The 24274-nt window shown below is 43.5% G+C and overlaps 4 protein-coding genes across 4 annotated transcripts; 1 reads left to right on the forward strand and 3 right to left on the reverse strand.

The window, feature by feature from the left end:
* Positions 1–4330: 4330 nt before the first annotated feature.
* On the reverse strand, positions 4331–6152 carry nxnl2 (nucleoredoxin like 2). Its single transcript, XM_080018445.1, has 2 exons — positions 5654–6152; positions 4331–5062 (listed from the first exon to the last, which is right to left on the reverse strand). The coding sequence occupies exons 1-2, from the start codon at positions 5953–5955 to the stop codon at positions 4894–4896; spliced, it is 471 nt and encodes a 156-aa protein (XP_079874571.1). The 5' UTR covers positions 5956–6152; the 3' UTR covers positions 4331–4893.
* A 4867-nt stretch (positions 6153–11019) lies between these two features.
* Positions 11020–13655, forward strand: mlana (melan-A). The gene is made up of 5 exons (XM_080018418.1): positions 11020–11164; positions 11696–11788; positions 11916–12012; positions 12237–12344; positions 12590–13655. Exons 2-5 carry the CDS (start codon positions 11700–11702, stop codon positions 12656–12658), a joined length of 363 nt encoding a protein of 120 aa, XP_079874544.1. The 5' UTR covers positions 11020–11164; positions 11696–11699; the 3' UTR covers positions 12659–13655.
* A 1275-nt stretch (positions 13656–14930) lies between these two features.
* LOC307242967 (putative bromodomain-containing protein 10) lies at positions 14931–17275 on the reverse strand (the record flags this gene model as incomplete). The annotated part of the gene is made up of 4 exons (XM_080017615.1): positions 16419–17275; positions 15658–15683; positions 15159–15223; positions 14931–15060 (listed from the first exon to the last, which is right to left on the reverse strand). Exons 1-4 carry the CDS (start codon positions 17263–17265, stop codon positions 14931–14933), a joined length of 1068 nt encoding a protein of 355 aa, XP_079873741.1. The 5' UTR covers positions 17266–17275.
* Positions 17276–17404: 129 nt separating this feature from the next.
* LOC307242968 (putative bromodomain-containing protein 10) lies at positions 17405–22630 on the reverse strand (the record flags this gene model as incomplete). The annotated part of the gene is made up of 9 exons (XM_080017616.1): positions 22026–22630; positions 21178–21378; positions 19413–21037; positions 19223–19284; positions 18994–19083; positions 18733–18848; positions 18227–18426; positions 17471–17879; positions 17405–17423 (listed from the first exon to the last, which is right to left on the reverse strand). Exons 1-9 carry the CDS (start codon positions 22610–22612, stop codon positions 17405–17407), a joined length of 3309 nt encoding a protein of 1102 aa, XP_079873742.1. The 5' UTR covers positions 22613–22630.
* Between the last annotated feature and the right edge of the window lie 1644 nt (positions 22631–24274).

Raw genomic sequence — 24274 nt, forward strand, 5'->3', positions numbered from 1 at the left:
TCGATTTTTATCAACTTGAGCGTTTGGAAATAGAGCAAAGCGTTTCGGAAAATCTGGAATGATCAAACGCGTGTACTGAACGGTCCCTTGTGCATGCGTGAGTTTTCAAAATTATTTTATTTTTATTTTGTGGAGCCTGAAGGCGAGCTAAATAAACGGGGCCCCTGTGACTCCGAGTCCGATTATTGAGGGAAGTGATGGAAACGTCGTCTAACAAATGGCAGTATAGCGCCCCCGCATGGCGTACAATCGCACATGCAATGCAATGTTAACGAAGGGCACGCGAGGAAGTCAGCGGCGGAAGTAAGAAATGACAAGCACTTGCTAAAGTAAAAACTTTCAAAAATTCCGTACCGACCGTATTTGAATATATTTAATTCGGTTAAAGTGGGAAACAAGAAAAAAATCCCACTGCTACATTCCTAACAAAGCTTTAGTTTTAAAAATAAATCAAGATATGCAAGTGTTGTACACGGATCAGCCTCAACATTAAAACCACCGACAGGTGAAGTGAATAACATTGCTCATCTCGTTCCAGTGGCACCTGTCAAGGGGAGGGATGTATTAGACAGCTAGTGAACAGTCAGTTCTTGAAGTTGATGTGTTGGAAGCAGGAAGAATGGTCAAGCGTAAGGATCTGAGCGACTTTGACACAGACCAAATTGTGCTTAATTGCTATTATTTTGTTGTAATGCAAGAGCTCTGTAGTAGGCCTGCCCTGTTCTTAAAATGTTGATCTGAACGTGAAGCGTGACATGCAGACCAAGGCAAGGAGGCGGCTCGGTCTGATGAATGACGTTTTCTTCTACATCATGTGGATGGTCGGGGTTGGGTTCCGATCCGAGCATCAGTGGGGTGTGCTGGAACAACAAGCCTGATCCATCCACCTCACAACTTCCAGGACTTGAAGGATCTGCTGCTAACGTCTTGGTGCCAGATACCACAGGACACCTTCAGAGGTCTGGTGGAGTCCATGCCTCCACGGGTCAGAGCTGTTTTGGTGGCATGAGGGGGAGCTACACAATGTTAGTGGTTATTAGTGGTGGCTTTAATGTTGTTGCTGATCGGTGTATCTATCAAAAGCATGTCCTGTGTGTGTGTGTGTGTGTGTGTGTGTGTGTGTGTGTGTGTGTGTGTGTGTGTGTGTGTGTGTGTGTGTGTGTGTGTGTGTTTGTGTGTGTGTGTGTGTGTGTGTGTGTGCGCATGCGTAGCTGTGTGTGTTATATACCGTATTTCCTCAAATATAAACCGGTAGTCAAATAAAAACTGTGGCTCTAATGAATGGCGGGTTTGTGGTCTACACCTGTGGTTCTCAAACTTTTTTTAGTAGTGTACCCCATCTAAGATCTTTTCAACTGAGTACCCTTTCCCTGGCATTGGGAGAGGGAAAAACATATCATAAATGTTTATATATATATATATATATATATATATATATATATACAGTGGGGCAAAAAAGTATTTAGTCAGCCACCAATTGTGCAAGTTCTCCCACTTAAAAAGATGAGAGAGGCCTGTAATTTTCATCATAGGTACACTTTGACTTTGAGAGACAGAATGGGGGGAAAGAATCCAGGAAATCACATTGCAGGATTTTTAATGAATTAATTGGTAAATTCCTTGGTAAAATAAGTATTTGGTCACCTACAAACAAGCAAGATTTCTGGCTTTCACAGGCCTTTAACTTTTCCTTTAAGAGGCTCCTCTGTCCTCCACTCGTTACCTGTATTAATGGCACCTGTTTGAACTCGTTATCAGTATAAAACACACCTGTCCACAACCTCAAACAGTCACACTCCAAACTCCACTATGGCCAAGACCAAAGAGCTGTCAAAGGACACCAGAAACAAAATTGTAGACCTGCACCAGGCTGGGAAGACTGAATCTGCAATAGGTAAGCAGCTTGTTGTGAAGAAATCAACTGTGGGAGCAATTATTAGAAAATGGAAGACATACAAGACCACTGATAATCTCCCTCGATCTGGGGCTCCATGCAAGATCTCACCCCGTGGGGTCAAAATGATCACAAGAACGGTGAGCAAACAACCCAGAACCACACGGGGGGACCTAGTGAATGACCTGCAAAGAGCTGGGACCAAAGTAACAAAGGCTATCATCAGTAACACACTACGCCGCCAGGGACTCAAATCCTGCAGTGCCAGACGTGTCCCCCTGCTTAAGCCAGTACATGTCCAGGCCCATCTGAAGTTTGCTAGAGAGCATTTGGATGATCCAGAATAGGATTGGGAGAATGTCATATGGTCAGATAAAACCAAAATATAACTTTTTGGTAAAAACTCAACTTGTCGTGTTTGGAGGAGAAAGAAAGCTGAGTTGCATCCAAAGAACACCATACCTGCTGTGAAGCATGGGGGTGGAAACATCATGCTTTGGGGCTGTTTTTCTGCAAAGGGACCAGGACGACTGATCCGTGTAAAGGAAAGAATGAATGGGGCCATGTATCGTGAGATTTTGAGTGAAAACCTCCTTCCATCAGCAAGGGCATTGAAGATGAAACATGGCTGGGTCTTTCAGCATGACAATGATCCTAAACACACCGCCCGGGCAACGAAGGAGTGGCTTCCTAAGAAGCATTTCAAGGTCCTGGAGTGGCCTAGCCAGTCTCCAGATATCAACCCCATAGAAAATCTTTGGAGGGAGTTGAAAGTCCGTGTTGCCCAGCGACAGCCCCAAAACATCACTGCTCCAGAGGAGATCTGCAAGGAGGAATGGACCAAACTACCAGCAACAGTGGGTGAAAATCTTGTGAAGACTTACAGAAAACGTTTGACCTCTGTCATTGCAAACAAAGGGTATATAACAAAGTATTGAGATGAACTTTTGTTATTGACCAAATACTTATTTTCCACCATAATTTGCAAATAAATTCTTTAAAAATCAGACAATGTGATTTTCTGGATTTTTTTTTCTCATTTTGTCTCTCATAGTTGAGGTATACCTCTGGTGAAAATAACAGGCCTCTCTCATCTTTTTAAGTGGGAGAACTTGCACAATTGGTGGCTGACTAAATACTTTTTTTCCCCACTGTATATATATATATATATATATATATATATGTGTGTGTGTGTGTGTGTGTGTGTGTGTGTGTGTGTGTGTGTGTGTGTGTGTGTGTGTGTGTGTGTGTATATGACCAATATTTTTAACTTTTTTTTTTTTTATCCGAGTACTCCCTGTAGTACCCCTAGGGAAACAGAAACACTGATCTACACAACAAATACAAGCCTGCCTCAAATTCAGACCAGGGGGAAAAGTGATCGGATCTACGGCGCTGTTCCGGTGCGGAGCTCTGCTCCCAAATAAAGCAAATACAAAGTGTGTTTTCATTGTAGACTCATTTAATTTACTCCGTTTCCTACTGCTGCGTGACAGATCGCTTCGCTCTGAGTGCCGCCGCCGAGCGCTCCAAGCAGGCAGCGGTGCGTTCAAGGCGAACTCGGAAAACAGTAATTCCCCCGTCGGCTACTTCCACTTTTTGTGTAGCTACGAGCTATCTTTTTTCATCATACATGCGTTTGCACGGCACGGCTCCCAGACGGAAATTGTATTTACAATTAAATCTAAAATATGATCAAATATACTTCTTAAACAGAGTTAATTAGATATTATAGCCTGCCTCTAATATAAGCCTGCTTCCAATAAACGCCTGGTATCCTCTGCAGTTGAGGTAAATAAAAGCCCCAGTTACCAGTTGAGGAAATACTTTATGTATAAAACTTTGAGTACATTAAATAACAAGTAGTTATATACTTTAATCACTTTATTTCATTTTATATCGTTTAACTTTTATTTATATTTTGTGTAATGAAATATTTATGCTTTAGCCAATCTAGAATACCCGGCATGCCTGATCAAACTTAGATTTTAAGAGAACACAGATTTTAAAAAGAAAAAAAAATCATAAAACATACTATTTACAACTTCATAAAGCCTTTGGGCATTCATGGTCTTATAATAAGTCTTGTGCACTTTTTCCATGGTGGCATAAGTGCAAAACATAACCTTACAAAGCAAAAAAAAAATAGAGAGGGTGCACTCTTTGAAATCATAATTGGATGAAGTCTTTCCGGCTTCACTTGTTCAGAAAGTGATTACCCTATAGCATTGTCTTGTAGGAGGCGGGGCAATTAAAAACCTGCTGGAGTGGTGGAAACAACCCTGTGGGGGTTCAACCTCTTAATGAGACAGAAGGGACTTGGTGTGTTTGTATGAAGACTGCGTGAAGTGTATAGTTCCTTGATACCATAACAACAACACAGCACAGTGAGACCAACTGGAAATTTCCACTGAAGCTTAATGAAGGAGCCAAATCGTCAGTTAAGATGTTTAATCTGCCAAATAACAGTTTACGATGTCTTTAATGACATATTTGAAATACTATAAAATTAAATATAAAAAATAGAAGCAGCTCAAAATACATATTTTATGCAACCTTTGAAAACATACCTGTCCAGGTCCTTTGTAAAGTGTACATATAGGTATACACTTGATAGAGGCACAATTAAAAGTTATGTTCAATCAGTGCCAAAAATTATAAAGCATTTCACATTATGGTAGCAGACTAGTAAGAGAACTAAGTATTGCAATGCTATTGACAGGTGTTACTAAAACAAAATTACAAAAAGCTTTTATTTGCACTGAAAAGGTCTGAACCACTGAACTGACCTGAGATCTGTATTTATGCATAGACATGTTTGTAGTAGGGATTAAATATGATGTTAGCATTGAAATGTGACATTAGTATTGCCAATCAAACCAAGGATCACACACACACACAAAAAACCACTAATGCTGTTACAATAGCAATGTAACCCCTGTATAAAAGAGGAGACGAGATCTGCCCTTCCTTCACCGACCATCGCCGATGGCTCCCTCCTAGCCCTTGAAGTTTTGAAAGACCTCAGCAGCCTCCAGCCAGGTCCTGAAACAAGCCAGTCCTCTGTCTCGGATCTGCTTTCTGCCCTTGTCTGTGATTACTTCACCGCTCTCCTTCACTATCACCAGTTTGGGCACTGCAGTGATCTTGTAGCGCTGCTTCAGTTCACTGGGGGAGAGAGATAGAGAGAGAGAGAGAGAGTTTCACATTTATACTGTCTAACCTGAATTCAATCAGAATTTGTTTATTTGACATAAATGATGAATTTGTCTCGGTGAGGATTTTTTTTAAAAGCGTTAAAAATGACCAAAAGATATTCAGTGATTGCTAGCACTGGCTGTGGGTATAAATATGAATGAATATCAATGGGTTATTCTGAACAGGATGAATAAACATGCATACAAGAACAGTGGCATGGATAACAATGTAGGTCTGAATGACTACATGTTGTTACTGAATTCAAGTCAAAGCTTTTATATTTAAAGGCAAGTCAAATGGAATTACAACACACCCAATTTGATTTGGGTGCCCTGGGTCTAAGCACATTGTCTGCGTTAAATCTTGCAGCTAATCCCTGTCAGGGTGACCGGTCTAAGCATATTACATAACCAGCGGCGCGGTGGATCCATGGCAGTCTGTGTTTCTTTTGTATTACAAGACGCGTGGGGCATGTTCCGTGTTATGTGAGCGTCCCTCGGGCCCATAGCAACCCCTGGCAGGTCGCCGGGTCTCATAGCAGTGGTCCTGGAGATCACTCACTGTTTGTAATCGTCCGTCCAGGGCAGCGCCAGCCAGTCTCCGTGCATGTCGTGGTAGTACTCCACCATGTCGTCCGCGGACTTATCGGACGAGACGAAAACTATTTCCAACTGGGCGGGGGGCTCGCCCTCCTCCACGAGCTCCGTGTAGAAGTCGCACAGGACGGGCGTGAAGTCCCGGCACGGCGGGCACCAGCCGGCGGAGAAGTAGATGCCGACCACCTTGTTCTTCAGCGCCTCCTCCGGGTCGACGAGGTCCCCGTCCTTGTTCAGCAGCGTCCGCCCGCAGAACACCTCCACCATGGCGGCCGCCGCGCGGCAGAGTCACCCGGGAGTGTGAACGGAGGCGACTGGGTTTACATTTTATTCGCGTCGCGTACGACGGACCCTCCTCCTCCTCCTGCTGCTGCTGCTGCTCCACCTGCTCCACCACCGCCTCCTCCGCGTTGCCTGGATCAAGCTGCTGACGTCATATTGTTTACCTCTCTGGAAGGGAGATTTTAGGCCGCTCTGGCAGTCACAGGCCGACCAATGGGAAAGCACACGTCAAATGACGTCACATATTAGCCACGTGGGTTCCGACCAGCACGTACACGCTTTAAAAAATATATATTACTATACGATACAGTACTCCAATTTTATATATATATATATATATATATATATATATATATATATATATATATAGTCAAGACTTAATAAATTGGAAATTTAAATAATAAATTATATTGTTATTATTATTATTATTATTATTATTATTATTAGTAGTAGTAGTAGTAGTAGTAGTAGTAGTAGTATTGTAATTGTTGTTATTATTATTATAATTATAATTATTATTCACTTTTCAATTATTATAAGTCTTTATTTTCGTTCGTTATACTTCCTGTATCTCGCCGTATTATGCTGCATTCTAGGTCGACTCGGAAATCTTTTCATTCCGAGGCCGTATCTTCCACTTTCGAGCTTAAAAAAAACGTTGTCCCATTGCCTCTGTTCGGGGAGGCGCCCGCCGCAGATGTGCGTTTGTTCGACAAGCCCGTAACAGCTACACAACGCGTGTTAACATAACATGATAATTACATAATAATGACATGGGTCGCTATGTCTGAGCTGTTGTTCTCTCGGCCAGAGAAATCTTCCCCGAAACTACAGAAATGGTCGTTCATTTGCACTTTCCCAAGTAAGAGGTTGTGTTTTTCCGAGTTTAAGTCCGTTGGAAGGCATCATTACCGGGCGAGCGATATAAAGTATGGAAAGCCAACGGGGACAAACCCCGTTGAACGAAAAAAGCATTTTTTTGGAAATAATTGTTTTATTTTCTTCATATTCGAATTTAAATCCGTGGAACAGCGCATTGATCCTTTTTGTTTTTATTCTTTGGGTTTTTTTTGTCATTGTTTTTTTTAACTTTTATATACGCCATATGTTTTGCTGAATCGTAGGTGGTGGAGTACTGGTTGAACGCTCGCTGTTTGTTAACTATGAAATACACATTATTAGACAAAGAAGATCTGTAAAAGTCGCTTTTTAGCCACTTTAATTTGCGAAACGTTTTAATGTTTGTTTTCTTTAAGGACCGTGTAGTTATAGAGCGACCCCCTGTTGGTATTTTATTGGCAATCACCAAAGTTTAATTGACAGTCACCGTATCAAGGTTTTTTAAATTTTATTTTTAATGACCATGAATAGAGCTGAAGTGTTTCAGCGTTCATTTAAGGTGTTATCCATGATTGTGACCCATCTATATTCCCGATTAATGACTTCCCACAAATGAGACGGTAGCTTTTCAAAGTAAAGTTGGGGGGGGGGGGGACCGTATCCGTTTTACTCAAGCTTTTCCCTGGCCACCGCTGCCTCCATCAAAAAAAAAAAGTGTCTGTTTTTAAATGGTGACCATGGAGGGAGACGGGACAGTGAGTCTGAGGCAAGGTGGCTGCGGGGCTGGCCGGCCATGAGGGAAACCGGCTCGAAGCCGTAGGTTTGGCTTTAGCCTTGGTCTCGTGCAGGCTCCTGTCAGTCACCTGACCTCTGCCCTGCTTTAAATCGTCTGTGGTTCAGTTAAATCCATGCAGACATTTACATGTACTTTGGTGGTCAGCAGTGCACTTTGGCTCGGGATTACGCAAAGACAGTGTTTCTAACTGGATTTTTCAATTTATGTATATTGTCTCTATCCATAATTAAATAATTAGTAATTCCTAATTGTGGCTATTAATAACAAATTTTCAGCTGACTCCTGACTCCTGATGGAAAATTATGCAACTTTAATGTATTTATGTAGGTTTTGTGAATAAAGTGAAGCACACAATATTTTTTTCAGGATTTTGTAGGATTATAATAATAATAATAATAATAATAATAATAATTATTATTATTATTATTATTATTATTACTGTATAATTAGGGGTCCATCCCGTAGAGATGAAACCCTATTGTTATTGTTCGGATTTCTATTATTTTCCTTCACCTTGGCACTTTTCTGTCTAAAAGTGTCCGGAACGGGACAACCGCTGCAGCTACGGACACGGCTGAGGTGTCGTTAGAATGCAGACATCTTGTGGTTCAGGTTTCATCCAAATCCATCCACATACGGAGAAGGTATTGGTGAATAACCGACTAAATTTGACTGGAAGTAGCCAAAGGTTCGTGCTTGGCCGGCAAGCCAACATTCCAAAACCTCTGGTTCGCAAGTAGAGCAAGATGAGTTTGTGGAGTTAGACGCTTTGTGACATCATCATCATCTAATTCCTTATGAATGTGCAGGTCGTGGTTTTGAACATCCGTTCCTGTTGTGCTCGGCGAATCAACTGGTCGAACCTCCATCACTACGTCATTGTTGCCCCACACGACACCAAATGTCAACTTTCCGTCACTGGCTGCAGCTCTCTTTCCAAAGATGACATGTTGAGTTATAATAATGACAAGGTTTGGTTTAGATGCAAAGGTTGCTTTAAAGAAATGTCATGTACATGCAGCTTCCTACAGATAAACGTAGCCCACCAAAAATGAAAAGGGAGATGGCGTTGGGTAGTGACAAGTCCTTCCATAATAAGTCAAAATGAATTTTAATGTCTGATAAATCTCGTCTGTATTACATTACAGGCGATGAATCTATTTAACTGAGTTCTTCAATTGTAGATTGTTAGCACAAGAAGTGCAATAAAGTACAAATTGAAAGTAACGTTTATTTATTACGTTTGCGAAATAACATGTATTTTTTGTGTATGTTATATAAAATAATTACAAAGTTTGTGTTTATTCTTGTTCCAGATGCCGAAAAATAGCCGAAAGTCTAAGGCAATAAAGAGGCAATTGTCCAAACATCCAGCCTGAGAGGTCAGTCACACTCAAAATACTACAACAAACTGAAGACCAAGCCCGTGCAGAAAAACGAAGAGGGGCAGGTGCTAAAAAAAATAAAATAAAAAAAGGCACATGGACCCCCAGCTCCGGTGTTAGGTCTTTTGATTACAAAATGTAGAGGTAATTCTACGATTAAAAAACCTCACAACATGAATGAAAATATGAATGTAAAGCATTGGAGATGGAGACAGGGTGAAGCACGGGAGATGGAGACAGGATGAAGCAGATAAATACACCAAGGACATAATGTGAACTTTGGCAACATCATTTCCAATGTAAGTAAATAACATAAGGACTAACTTGTAGTTGAAAACAAGAACATGAGTTATGTTTTAACAAATACAACTTTTTGGAAAACAGTAAATTCAAATTTATATCAATAACACCTTTCACACTTATAATACCAATACATGTTTAATTAAACACATTAAAAAAGGATTACTGTATTCAATTTGAACTACATCACCGATAGTTGAATCTACTGAAAAAAAACAACATTTCCCTTTGTGATGTCACATTGAGGTAACTTCCATGACGTCATGTTTTGGGAATTTCCAAAAACAAAAAAACCCATTGTCATTAGCTGTACCACGAAAGTGCTTATTACGACTGAACGGCAGACAACATGGCAACACCAGCAAGGAGGTTCTGCATCAGCGGTGATGTCGCAGGCTATTTACACAGCGTCACTGACATCATATATTGCAGGACGAACAACAAACCTTCCTTCAACTTCTGCATCCAGACTTGAATTTCACAACGGCGCCGCCGTCTCAGCAGAGATGCATTGCAGGTTCACCAAAGTTGTGAAAGATAAAGCGGCCAGTACATTTGCGAGAAGTCAACAAGAGCTCTCACGGTACGTACGTCTATATATTACTTGTAATTGCATAAAAAGGTGAGTTTATTACTGTTAATGTTGTATACTGCAATTCATCTTAGCTTAGTTTTTGTAATACATACATCACAAATGTCAAGCTGTCTTTATAAAAAAAAGCTTCCCCCAACATTGTCTTTTTTTGTTAAACAACTACATATAACACAATGTTTATAGACACTGTTTTACTTGACAATTTAATACAAGTTGTAAATTGCTTTTTTCTGTTTTTTTTTTTTCCTCTTTTTGGATTCATAGAAGATTGCCAATTTAGGTAATACACACTTAAATACTGTGATATTTTGTTTATGTTTTGGACTATTTAATAAAACAATTATCTGACTTGTCATCTCCTGCCCCAATTTCCCAATGCACTTGACATGACAAATACTAAGGGTTTTGACTTAGACATCTTCAACTGGTCTCACATTTACAATTGAAGAATTGGAAATTCACTAATTAGTGTCAATATAAAAAGATTTTACAGGTTTTACAGAACCTCGATAACTTTTAAAAGCTGTGACGTCAAAATGATTGTACGCCGATAATGTCACAATACACAGGATAAAGACTATTATTATACCAGGATAATCCAACATGCGTCGGATGCGACAGATTTGGGTGAGAATCTGGCAGAATTCGTGTAGTTTGATGCCCGACTACGGAAAATCTGTAAAATGTAATAGCTACCACAACTAAAATGGCCCCCTTGCATTGCTGCCTGCAGCTATTATTATTATTATTATTATTATTATTATTATTATTATTATTATTATTATTATTATTATTGTTATTATTGTTATTACTTTTGGATTCTCTGGCAAGCCGTTTGAGCATTTTATTCAGCACCTCTATTAATGCATGTTGAGTTGCATGTTGTGGATGAAAGGTGCTTTACAAATGAGGGAAATCCTTTTTTCAAAACAAACCGAAAAAAAAATATCACGAATAACCAACGCGACCAAAATGACATTACAGTCAACAAACCATAATTACTTTCCATAAGTCCATCGCAGCTGTTCGAATATAAGAGCGACTGAGCAGTCAGCAGACCCGGGGTGGATGACGGTTTTCCTTCCAGGGCCGCGGGGCTTCACGCTCATTACTCCGCTTCAATGGATTTAACCATGAGCCCCGAACCCGTGACGATCATGGGAGCACAGGCCCGGCCGCCCCCGCGCTGCGCGGCTATTTGAGCGGACGGAGAGCAGCACAGGAGACGCAGCGGAGACGGACCGGGAACTTTTTCCGCAATCACATTATCCAATTTGGGTAAGATACAGACGCTTTTCACACTTAATGACATTAACCAGCACTTTGCCTGCATTTATCTGATGTGTCAAACGTGTCATATAGGCCTATGTGAACGTTGTTGTAAGCCAAACTGGTTGCAAAGTGGTGTTAATATACTAATATATTTAATGTATACACATATATATATATATATAAAATGGAAAGTTGGAAACTATGTGAAAGTATAAACAAGCATAGTACAGGATACATACATAAATAAAGTATTAAAAAACAAATAATAGGTAAATAAAAATAATTTGAATCATCATATCATATCTCCAGAACATTGACAAAGGTCATTTAGAGCTCAGGGCCAGTTGGAAAACCATAAACATCTGTACTTACTCAACTTTTTGTCTGCATTATTAGAACAGATATTCCGGGGGGCCCCCACAGTGTGGATTATGAGCTTGAATAGTATTTGACTGAGGCTGTGAATGTGTTTGTACGCATGTTTGTGTAAGTTAGTATTGTGGAAGTAATGATGCTTTCATGCTTTCCCGTGTTTAGGTGGATGCTGTGTAATCACACTGGAGGGATGCCTCGCGGGGATTTCAACATTTACTTTGCCAGTAAAAGAGGGGGATATGTCAGAGCAGAGGAGTAAGAGGAGTTCTCACATTTCATCACATGACGGCACCTCTTTCCAAACACACCGTCGCCCGAGTGAGATGAGGTTGTCCGAGCCATCGTTAACGCCGGTTGTTTTTGTTTGAATGCTGTCCCACAGGGCAGTGGGGATATCTCTGCTGGTGATCATCATTGCAGCTCTGCTCATCCTTGGATGCTGGTATTTCAGAAGGAGGGGCGGCTACAAGATAATCAGGGTAAGAGCAAAATGTCCACAAGGCAGCTACATCTACATGAGGCAACCCAAGATTACACAATGGATATATGCATAAATATATGCATACATTGGAGAATGCATCGGTTTTTTTTTTAACTATTCATCCCATATGAAGCTGTTTGCAATCTGCTGTTTTCTTGTTTTGTTTTGTTTCAAACTAACTTGTACTTTTTTCCCTTTCTTCCCCTGCCTCTCTGCGTGCAGAACCCCAGGCCAGGGTCTCCAGGCTTCACAGGAGGTCAATACAGTGATGCAGGACCCGCAGCCGAAAACAAGATGGCTCTTACTGACTTTGGCAGCCTCCGATCTGCGGTGAGGGAAAGATAGGCACCCAACCCAACCCAACCCAAACTTTTATTTGAAAGGTCTATTATATATGCATTTACATGTAAGAGGCACAAATGCTGCTGCAAAAATGCTAATGTCACACAAAGCATGAAAAACCTGGCAATTCTCATAAATTAAAATGTGCCCATAATGTAAAATCACATTAGTTCCAAGAGAAAATCGGTTTTAAATATTCAACGGTTCATTTTCCATTCCCATATGTGTTTCAGGTTCCAAACGCTCCTCCTGCCTATGAAAAGATTTCATCAGGACCACTACCTCCTCCCTACTCTCCCTGAAGGATCCAGGCCTTTCAAAAAAAAATTAATGAAAACAAGCAACATACGGCATATCAAACTAAAATTTAAATGTCGTCTGTAATCAAATGTCATTATCCACCTTTTCTTCCTTGTATAATTAAACATTGACATGGTTGATGAAATTGCTGTTACAAATGATCTATGTCCTAATATATATTAGTCGTGCACAGTGATTAATACGTAGTTCAAGTGCTAATTTATATTGAAATGTTGGTAGAGAAGGTTTCAAGTTTTTGCCGACGTTAGGGTTGTTTATGTCGACAGAACAAGAATATGAAATGAACCGGTCTGAAATGAATGACTCCAAATCCACTTATGAGGACAGTTGCATCGTTTATTTCCATGCAGAAATGTCCACATGTATTCAATGAAAATTTAACCACTAAATATTTATGAAAAATCTATATGGTAAAAATAAATAAATGTAACTCCAAAACATTTTATACTGTATGGGCTTCAACGTGTATAAGAAAGTCATCTATTTGTTTATTTAGAACCATAAAATGCAAAACGCATTTTACAAGCAGTCATTGTTTGAAAAACGAACATTAAAAGAATTTGGACACAGACTTGTGACTGACGGGTAAACTTGTAAATTGTTGTACCAATCAATTCTAATAAATATAAATTCATCAATTCAAGTTTCAGTTGTTTCAATGAAAAGTCTTACACCCAATTTAAACCTTTTGGTTCTACAGTGCCAATCTTTTTTTTTTTCAACAGCCCTTTAATCTGGCCATTGCGAACATAAAACATTGGCAACATTCATCTGAAGGGCAACCTCGAGATTTTAAACTTCAGAAATCGGAAAACAATCACAGTACAGATTTCCAGTCGGTTCTTCTTGCTTGGGCAAATAGCTTATTTACAGTGTCTCCTAACAATATGGTTTAGTTGACAATAATTTATACAGCTGAAGTTTTATTTTTTTTAACATGGACTCCAAGAACAGAGGCAATGAGAACTGTGATCAGGAAGCAGCTGGAAAAGTAGCAGGTACAAGGCTGTCCACACATCAGCTGACTCATGTGGTCAACTCATGGTTTACCCGTGTCTGCCTTGGTAAGCTGTGCCGATGAATTCATCGGATGGTGGGTTGACAGTGCACCGCTAGGCAAAATCACCAGCCTAGACAGCTGTTTGGAGCAAGTCGGCAGACTGGCCTGGTGCACCGGGCCTTGAATTGTGTTCAGTACAGCGCCATCTGGACTTACTAGCAGCTTGGATGCAATGTTCGTATGCCCTGCTGTCGACACGGTTTGAAGGTTGGCCTTTCCCCACTCTGGATTGGTCGGAACAGGTGGGTGGACTGTCTCACTAATTTTCAGTGATATAATTTGTTTCACAGTGCTACTGGATGGGAAATGATTTGCCAGAGGAGATACTTGAAAGCTGCTGATTGCACCTCCAGCGGGTTGAACGGTAGCAACAGGTAGAGATTGCATCCTGGGCAATGTGTTCACAATCCGTGGGGCAGCCACCGCTTGTAGTACTTGCGACTGGGTGCTTCTCTGCTGTGGCTGCATGGCTGTTAGCTGTTGTTTGATTGATGGGTTGATAATGCCCGTCTGTGGTGTTGCCTGTGGTATAGTGCTGGCAAGAGTGCAAGGCGCTGGGTTTCCAAGTGCTATTTGTTGAGGAGGCGAGCCTGGTCCTGATTCACCGGGCTGGGCAAGAGGAGCTGAAGACAAACAGGGTGTGCCAGAAAACACAGCCGTTGACTGGGCTACGACTGAGGTGAGAGGGGATTGAGTGCCTATAATAGAATCAGTCAGGGAAACAGCGGAAGGACTTGCATTTACACGTGAGGATAGAGGTATTGGGAATCTAGGCAAATTAGGAGATGGGGAGAGTGTGGATAGATGAGGTGGGCACCGGGATAGTGTGCCAGGAGATAACCCTGTATTGTGAAGTGCTGAGCTGCAGGTAGACGCTTTGGTTATCACTGCTGAAACCAAGGCTTGTGTGCCACCTAACCGAATTGGTGATGAGGCAAGGCTCTGTCCACCTACAACAGACGATCCTCGATCTTGTGCCCCTTGTAATCTTGGCAGAGATGAGGACATTTTTGTTGTACTAGATGGAAACGATGATTCCATAACATGTGCCCCTGCTAATCTGACTTGTCCTACATTGGGCATAGTTGCTAGCAGGGATGACCCACCCACAGGTTTGTGCACTGCAATAGGTGAGCTTAGGGTGGGCAAGCTATGTAACTTTAGTGGGGACAATCCTGGCAATGCTGTTGGTTTTAGCATTGCAGAGACCTGGCTTGGCCCTGGGGCTTGAGCTGCTGCTGAATAAGGGGGGTTGTTGGCGCTAGGCACTTGTTGTGGTCCATGACTTGAGATGATGAGCACATGGCTCCCTGGGCCCAAACCCTGCGGTGGAACCACAAAGCGTGTGTTGTTGAGAAGTATTTGTGTGCCGGCAGCGAGGCGGCTGGAGGTGTTAATGACTATCCTCTGCTGGATTGTACCAGCAGTAGCCGTGGTAGTTAGGGTCGGGGTTGTTGTTATTAAAGAGTTGGTACTCCTCGCAATACTGTTAGGATTTGCAACAGAGGTAGATGTGTGGGGGGACATGACCACAGGAGACAAAGTGGTAACTGCTGTTAACACATTTTGAGACTGATGAGCCAGGGTGACGGGGGTGGTGTTGGATTGGCTATGCTGTCCCATTGCAGGGATGTGAGCAACACTCTTGTTGGTGGGTAAGCCTTTAGCTAGATCCATGCCTTTTGTAAAGATGCATCTTGATGATGGAGTAACAACAGTAGATGTGCACCTGGGAGTCTCCGTGGAAATGGAAGAGAGGCCCTTATGCTGAGAGCTAGTGGTCAATGTAGAGGCAAGGTGGGCAGGGCTACTAGTAAGCATATCAGAACTTTTGAGGAAGACAAGTCCTGTGGATATTGCTGCTGATGTACTTTTAGAAGAGTGTAGCACAGAGTCAATACTCTGTCCAAGGTTTGTCACCTGCCCTGGAAGGTGGATTTGAACACCTGTGGACAAACAAGAAGAATATATTAATTTGTCTCAATCCTATAGAAAGGCAAACATTACAATTATGGGAATAAAAAAATGTATTTCCTTAAAAAATGAACACACAACAAAACATACACTATTTTTTATCAGAAATAATAATTGGCATAATTGGCCACCAAAAGGACAGATAGTCAGTCATACTAGTAAATGTAAATTCAGAAACAACCCACCTGATGGTGGGGCAAAATTCTTGATCTTCGACAATGCCTCAGATTTGATACTGTCCAGGGGTTGTCCTAGACTGAGGCTCATCTTTAGCACTTCACTTGATAAGGCTGTAGTCAGTGGGGGTTGATTAATCCCTGTCACTGGCACCTGCTTTGGGAGGCTTCCTATGGAAGTGGTTGTTGATGATGCTGCAGCGGACTCATCAATGAACAATACTCTTGAAAGAGGCGTTGGTGCATTTAATGAAGAGGTAACTTTTGGTGCAGCCGCATTGGACAAAGATGACGGAGAGGAGGGTGTGACCAAGATATATTTGGTAAATTGCGACCCCTCATCAGAATTGGCCCGTTTGACACCGCAATTGTTGATTAACTGTGCCTGTGAGGGAATGTGGGTAACACTGCAGGTCAGTGGTGGGACAATCATGCTGCTTTTCAGCGGCGAAGTCTGTGTTTGAGTGGCATCTATAGTCTGTGCGTTTGGGCCGCTCTTAGCTGGGAGAGAAGACACTGGTGAGACATCACCTTTGCTTAATGTAACAGCGGTGCCCGTGGTGTAGCTTGCAGGAACTGAAGTGAGTAGTGGTGCTGTAGCAGCGGAAGGGCACTGCTTCTGAAGCTGGGCTGTTAAGATGCTCGTGGTTGTTGAGGCCGGGCAAGACGTGGTCTGCGTGGAAGTAGACTGAGAAACCAGAAACGCCTTAAACTGAGGCGAGATAGTTATTACCGGGCTGGCAGGTAACGACCCACGTACACTCTGTTCCGAGGAGGTCTGAATTTTGACAATTCCCGTGTTCCCTCCTCTTGTGGTGACGAGAATAGACTGCGAGTCCCGGACACACACAGTCTTCAGCTCCTGTTTGGGGTCTGTAAGTTTAGTAGAATCTGTAAGAACTGCGGTGGTAGAAGGTATGGGCAACTGGTTTTGTATGACACTCTTGGGTGTGATAGCTTGGGAACTGCAGGCTTGTGCCAACTTGAGGTCTTTCATGGAGACAGTGCTTTGCTGAAGACAAGGAGAAAGAGCTGGAGATGGGGTCATTACTGTCCTGGCATCATTTAGAGATGCAACCTGCTGGACCGGGATACTGCCATCTGGAATGGTAAAACCAGGCACGCTGGAAGACATACATAAGGGGCTGGCTACATCAGACTGATGCGGTTGATGTTGGAAACAAATCTCGTTATTCTTTTGAAGGAGAAGGTTTGGGGGAAGAATCACAACTTGCTTCATGATCTTCTCCCCAGTGTTTTGGTCCACAAGGGGCTGAACAGTGATCTTTACCGGGTTGGTGGCATCTTTCTTCAGAAGGTGGTCCAGCCCTACAGGTACCTTATAAACTACTTTGACAGTACTCTTTGGTACAGCCATTGGTGGTGTGAGTTTGGTTTGCAAAGGCTTAGGAGGAGCTGCTGTTGTTGCTGTTGTTGTTATACTTGCTACTGACTTAAGATCTTCTTTTGGCTGATCGGATCCTTCTGTACATGTCTCTTGCAAAGTTTGCTGGGGCTCAGATGGAGTTCTTTGTGCTTGTGAACGTTTTGTGGAAACCACAGCAGACAGAGGGGTGGAGCACATCTGCCCCTTAATCTGCCCATCAAGATGGCTGAGCCCCTGGTAGTCATCAGGCCGTTTCATTAAGGTCACTTTATTTCCCACGCTCTTAGCTAACAAGGTGGGGATGGGTGTATAACCCTTGGGCAGTCCAGTGGTTGGGGAGAGAATAGGAGGTCTGCCTCTCGAAGAGGCATGTGCTGGAGTTACTGCTTCAAATGCCAAGTTTAAATCCCTGGATTGTGCTGTTATAACTGGGTTAGAGCTGGACTCCAGTTCGCAGACAGGAGAGGAAGTCAGACTGCCGCTTACCATCTGTTCTCTCTGAAGAATAACATCCACATTTGTGCTTAACAGGTGTTTTAGATGATAAGAGTTTTTATAGGTAACGTTGCATCCAATAGACTCAGCTACTAACTGCCTGGAACTTCCTGTGAACAAAACATTACAAAAACATTGTCACACATTGATTCTGTGACATAATCTTTAACCTCTGATGAGATAAGATAGTACTGTATCCACCCCAAGGGGAAACACAGTTGTTAAAGTGTAGAGCAATAAATAGAGTGAATGTTAAAAACAACTCGACAATTTGATTCAGCCACCTGAAAACCGCCCTCAATCAACAAAACGATTGCTCGATCACTTCATCCAAACACAGGTTATCTTTAAAAAAACAACACATGAATGATGGGCAAACACTCAAATCAAATTAAAAAAACGTATAAAACGTTATCAGTCATGCATCCCAATAATGACAGTTGGTAAATTACATTACCTCCAGTCCAAAGACCTCTCGGAACGGCATGCTCCAAGTCTTCCTCTTCACACGCTCTGTAGTGATCTGGGGGTGAACACACCCCCCTCCCTAAAAGCCTTCCTTCGTCCTCTGATGATGTTGAAACACACTCGTCCGACACAAAATTATTGCCGTCTGGATGCTTCTTGGAGTCATCAAATTCCTTCTTTAAACGGAGTCTAATGTGTGGAGAACAGAAGAGCACAGAAGAAGGAAGTCATTAGACGATTTTGTTCTTCTCCAATAACAATAAACCCGTTCATACCATTTAGAAAACATTTTTAATTTAATTAAAAAGGTCTGATATTGGTGTAACAAACTATTTATCCGGCATTAATGTGTGAGAAATTTGCTGAGAAATGTGCTGCATCAATTGCTCAGTCGAACCCAACTGAACTTGCCCCTACAAATATACTGATACTATCTATGTTTTAGAAACCAGCTATTTTGATAATTTTGCTTCGTATGCATAGGGTGAGTTGTACCTGTTCCTTTGATAAGCCTTAACTAGTTTGGGCTCCCAGGGTGAGAGCTCATTCAGTAGTCTGATTAGAGTGATGTGGAGATCCTTCACTGCCTCTTTCTTGAAATACCACCGACCCTTTGAATTATATACACAAACAGATGCTCAGTCATGTCACTGATGTAAAAATGGGAAATATATATAAATAATGTCTTAGTTTCTTAGCAGAAAAGATGAGTGAGATAGTGGATTCACGAATTGACAGAGCTGTGATAAATCTAACCGATCTCTTTTTGGTGCTCTCAAGTTCATCAAGCTCATCCTCTGTCTTACTGATTAGCTCCCGCAACTCTTGAAGACTTATACACACCAACTGCAGGAGACATAAATAAAGAAACAGACATGGAAAAAATAGATAAGAAATGTGTGTTTAAGTGCAAAAAAAAAAAAAAAAAAAAGAAGAAAGAGGAAAATGAAGGAAGAATAAATCTGACCGCAAATCGTAGATCTACCTTAAATGCTGGTTTGACTTTGGGCTCTTCTTTAATTTTCTTTGACGAATCAAGTCTCTTTTCTATCGAAAACAAAACAAGAACCATGATTTTTGACGTTATCACAAAACAAAATTGCTTATTTCGAAATTCAAGGTTTAAGGAACACATAAAGAAATAAGAATGGAGAAGGAAGGATAGAACTTCATACCTTTCTCACCCGGCTTAATTTTTTTCCTCTTATTCGTCTTGACTGGAAAGGCAGCTTGCTCTGCGGCAGTCTTGGCTGCTTGGGCTTGGCACTTCCTTGTCCTCTCTAAACGCCTCAGCTGGCTTGGCTCAACCTTCACCCCCAGCAGCTGCTCGGACTCACAGCTCTTCTTCCGTTTTTTCCTTTTAGCCCGAATCCTATTTTTCATCCTCTCTTTACCCAAGTTTTGCATCCTCTCAGGTGAAGACGTGGCTGCGATCCCCGAGGGGTGACAGTGACAGTTGCGCGGCTCAGATTTGACATCGCCCGTGTTGCTCCTAGAACATTCTAAACAGGACGCCCGGCGTACCTCAGTGGGAGCTCCTCCCTCCACTTTGACCTCTGGTACTCCGGCTGGGGAGACCAGGCTCATGGTACAAACCGGGGACCGGCCTGTGTAGCTGTGCTCTCCTACACTAAGACAGGGGTCTTGGGTCTCTGCCTTGATGGTGCGTTCCAGCCCCAATGAGGAGTCCAGCTCCTGTGCAGTCGTCAGTCTGTGAGAGCAGGTCGGCCGGAGCTCTAACTCAAATGGGGTTTTCTTTGAGGTTTTCTCCGCAGTTCTCCCCGCAGCGCTTCCAAGGTTCAATGACGAGGAGTCGGCGTGTACTTTCACATCAGGTTTAGAGTCTTCACTCGTGTCATCTGCATCAGAGGACACAGAATCAGACGACTCCTCTTTTAGAAACATTGAGTTAAATCGTTCACTCTTTGCCTCCTTACCCCAATTTTCCATTTTGAAATGTGTATGTTTTTCCTCCTTTTCATTTCCAGAGTCTTCAGAGTCTCCGGTTACAGAACACCCTTTCTCATTTGTGTCTTTCACATTCTCCGTCGCATCCGATTCGTCATTCCCTGGCTGGATTTCCACCTTTTTTACCCAAACCGGGGGGAAGGGAAAGGCAGGGGGCATGCTGGGACTCTGGCAGTAGATCCTCAAATCTGCCCCGCAGAAATGTGGGAAATGAATATAAGCATTCTCTACACCGTCATAGCCCAAAATGGACTCCCTACATTCATGAATGGGCTGGGCCAACACCGCATCCTGCACATGCTTCTGCGTCTCATACACATTGTCACATAGCCCCTTCAGCAGCCATACTCGCTGGTAGAAGGACAGCAAGTGGAAGGGCGTCTCCTCCAAGGGACTCACTTCACCCACGACAGTGAAGAACTGATGGCAGAGACCGAGCTGTTCAGCCCGACTTGGTTGATCTCGACAGGCCCCAACGGCCTGATACCAGCCCAGGACCCGCCGCCTGAGGTCTTTCTCCCAACAGCGGTAAGGCAGAGCGGGTCGGCGTTGCAAGGTGGTCCTCTTCTGGGACGAACACAGCAGAGAGGACATAATCTTAGAGAGGAAGATGCTGCTGCACGGCATCAACAGACAGCGCTCAAGCTCATAGAAGACTATCTCTGGCAGATTGAGAGCAGTCTGGGCCAGGCAGAGGAAGTGTCCGATGGCAGGAAGCTCCCAGAGTGTGTCCACGGGGTGAGGGGAGGCCTGCAATAACAAGCTCTGCTCCCACTCTTCCACCTCCTTGGCTGACGTCTCCTCTGCCTCTTTCTTTTCTAGCTCACGTTGCCTGGGAAGAGAATAAAGGTCAGTACATATATTCGCTGATTACTTATTTTAATACATTTTCATCAGACTTTATTTCTTGCAATAGGTGAGCATAAAACACACGTTTGCTATTTGAATCTTCTCCCTCACCAACTCACTCACCTCTTCTCCTCTTTGATTCTCTGCTGCTCCTCTAGACGCAGGGCCTGAACCATGATGGACTCATGGCCACCGACAGTGAGTGTAGCTAGGCTGCGAGGTGCCGACCTCCTTCTGGTGGAGGAGCCCCCAGATCCCCGCTCCTCCTCAGCACTAAAACGTCCTTTAGATGTTACCGCCAATGTCGTCTTCTCTCGCAAGGTCCTGGTTGGGAAGATAAAGCAAAAGGAACACAATTATGTTATGACTGACCTGGAACAGCTTTGAAAGATATGAATAAATGTGAGTGTTTGAACGTTGATTTTACAATGAATTGTTTCCCCGTCGATTTTTTACATAAATTGTTTTACAGATCTATCTTAAGCTTTGTGGCACCTATTGGCGTTATTAAATGATGAGGTGTAAGAATTGGAGCAAACCTTAAGGGCCGGGAAGGAGAATTCTCTATTCTCGAGCCCCTCCACTATTTGTAGAAAAGTTAGCTGACCCACAGGTTGAGAATTATATTTACATCACCTCTCTACATGGTGCTTGTTGAGATAACTCTAAAGTTCTGTGTGTGTTCTTGGCTTCCTGCTCTTCTACAGAATACTACTGAAGGAAGGGTGTTAATAAATTGATTACTACACAAGTTGGCTAGCAAGATGACCAGCCCGGTGAAGGTACTCTTATCTGGACAAGGGCATTTCTTATTTAGATTCTTTATAGAGAAGGAATTACACCATTATGCTTTCATCTGCTAACGAACATTAATGTTTCTCTGTAGTGGAATTCTGCTCCAAATTATTTTCGAAGGATGACTTGTTATAGGAGTCAGCTCTATGCTCTGTGGAGACAAAACCATTGTTTACCTTGACAACAGCATAAGTTTTTGCTCTAGCATAATTTCCAGCTTTTGGGCTTGTTTAGAGATCCAGTGGTCCACGCCATGGTAGCGGTAGCAGTTCTCCAACATCAGCCTGAAATCTGCTACAAACTCTGCGATGGTCTCATACTCCTGGTTGGCAAACTTCTCTTCCATCCTCTGCAGGCACATGGACTGCCTCAGTTGAGCTTGGCCTCGACCCCTGACCCCTCCAATGCCATGCTGGGCCTCCAAGTGACCAATGGGCTGGAGAAAGGGACTGGTGATCCCCTTGTGCTTGTCCAGGAGGAACCCAGTGAAGATCCTATAAGCTTGTTGGAGCTCATAGTTCATATCCTCGTCAAAGCTGTTGCTGTTGGTGGAGATACAAATCTCAGGCAGCGACAGGTCACTATTGGATATCTCCGACATGCCGTCACTGCCTAGTGCAAGGTGGTCCCCGCCACCACCGACAGAGTGGTCCTCCATCGCAGTTTCGAGCTCACTGGCGCCATTGCTGAGCGCTTCTTCAGTCATGACAAGACCCCTGCATCCAGCACTGCTGTTGTGCCACTTGGGATCCGATGAGGACATGCTGCGAACGGCGGGGGGCTGCTGGGACCCGGATCCCTGTTCGGCTGTTTAAAGCTCCTGGTTATGGAACAGACGGCGGCTACGGGGTGCAGTGGCGGAGCCCCTCGCATCCCTGCGCTCCATGACGCTGAGGTGGGCAACTGGAGCGGGAAACAGGTGTCATTGATTTTCTACTTCAAGTCTTTCAATCAGCATTCCAACAGACCTTTGTTAGGGGAGGAGGGCTAGTGTAAGGTAAATGGAAAACAACTTTTGTGTGCATAAAAAAAAAAAAAAAAAAGAAACAAAAATCCATATCAAAGCCATTCCGTTTAGCAAGGAAATTTGACCCGCCACTTAATAGGTAAACACAATGACATGCAAGAGCCAACAGGGAAAGTAGAGCTTCGCTGCTAGCAGACCGTTATTCCTCACGTTCCGACAAGATAAAGTCGGATGACAAAGCAGTATAAAGTACATTATGGGTTTAAAACCAATATGTCAAACTTTGTTCCACCATCATATGTGGACCAACTTCTCTCCCGGTAGGTCGCTGGCTGCCTTGATGTACTTCACGTAGCCGGGGGTAGCGAACTGGAGAACAGTCGTTTATTTACACGAAGGACTTAATAAGTTGAAGCATGTTTAAGGGGACATGACGGGCCGGCGTAGCCGTCTACTTCGTGCCAAGACTTGCCCCACTTGGGCTTCTCTGGCGGGGGGGGGGTGGTGGTGGGGGCAATTCGACAGCACAGCGGGACCCAGACGTTATCACGCCGCCACAGAGCGGATAGCCCCGAGTTAGCATGCTAGCCGGGCTTACCTGCCATTGTTTCCAGTCTGCGGCCTGCAGCTGCTTCGTTCCTTGTGCATTTGCGGGTGTTTTTTTTTGTTGTTTTTTTTTCCCCTCAATGTAAGAATTCAAGGGAAACTACGCGCACGTCCCGGCGCGGCGAGCGCCCGGAGCGACGCCGAACGGAGGGCTTTATTATTCAGTTTGCGCTCATCGGCGCTGGCGGTTCCAAACCACAGGCTCCCCTCCCCCCCGAGCGGCTTTGACAGCTACTTTGCGGCTCTGTTTCCCCCACTTTCGGGTTGGAGCGTGTGCGTGTGACGGTGGGTTTCCCGACGCGGCGCTCGGCACCAGGTCCCACTTCCACCCGCGGGGACGACGCTCGGACCGCGGCCAGCCTCCGCTCTCTCGCGTGCCCGACGCAGATCGGCGACGCGAGCCGCGCGGACGAGCCGTTCGCGGCGAGCGGGTGGGTTCCGAAGGGACTCGGGCGTCCGGGGTCGCTCCGGAGAGAACGAGGCGCTCCGCGATTCTTGAGTTTGGATTCGGTGCGTGGGGCGAGCAACCGAGAGAAGCGTCCGGTCGCAAAAAAAAACAACGAAAATAATTGATGTCGGCGGGGGGAGAAGTCATTTAGCGTCATCCATGTTGAGCGCCACTGCTGTACACTTTGTATTCCACCACAATAAACGTCTTTTGTGATTCACACACGAATCATTTTGAGAGAATGGGGATACAATGTGTTTGAGACACACGCTTCGAATGCATCCGCCTAAATCAACAACCTTGGCAGGATTCAAGGGGGTTAAAAAATAATAATAATAATAATAATAAATTTAAAAAAGACCCGCCTACCGACCGAATCAAACGAAGAAGAGAGTCGGAAAAGT

The sequence above is a fragment of the Zeus faber genome, assembly GCF_960531495.2.
Source record: "Zeus faber genome assembly, chromosome: 17".
Classification (NCBI taxonomy): Eukaryota; Metazoa; Chordata; class Actinopteri; order Zeiformes; family Zeidae; genus Zeus; species Zeus faber.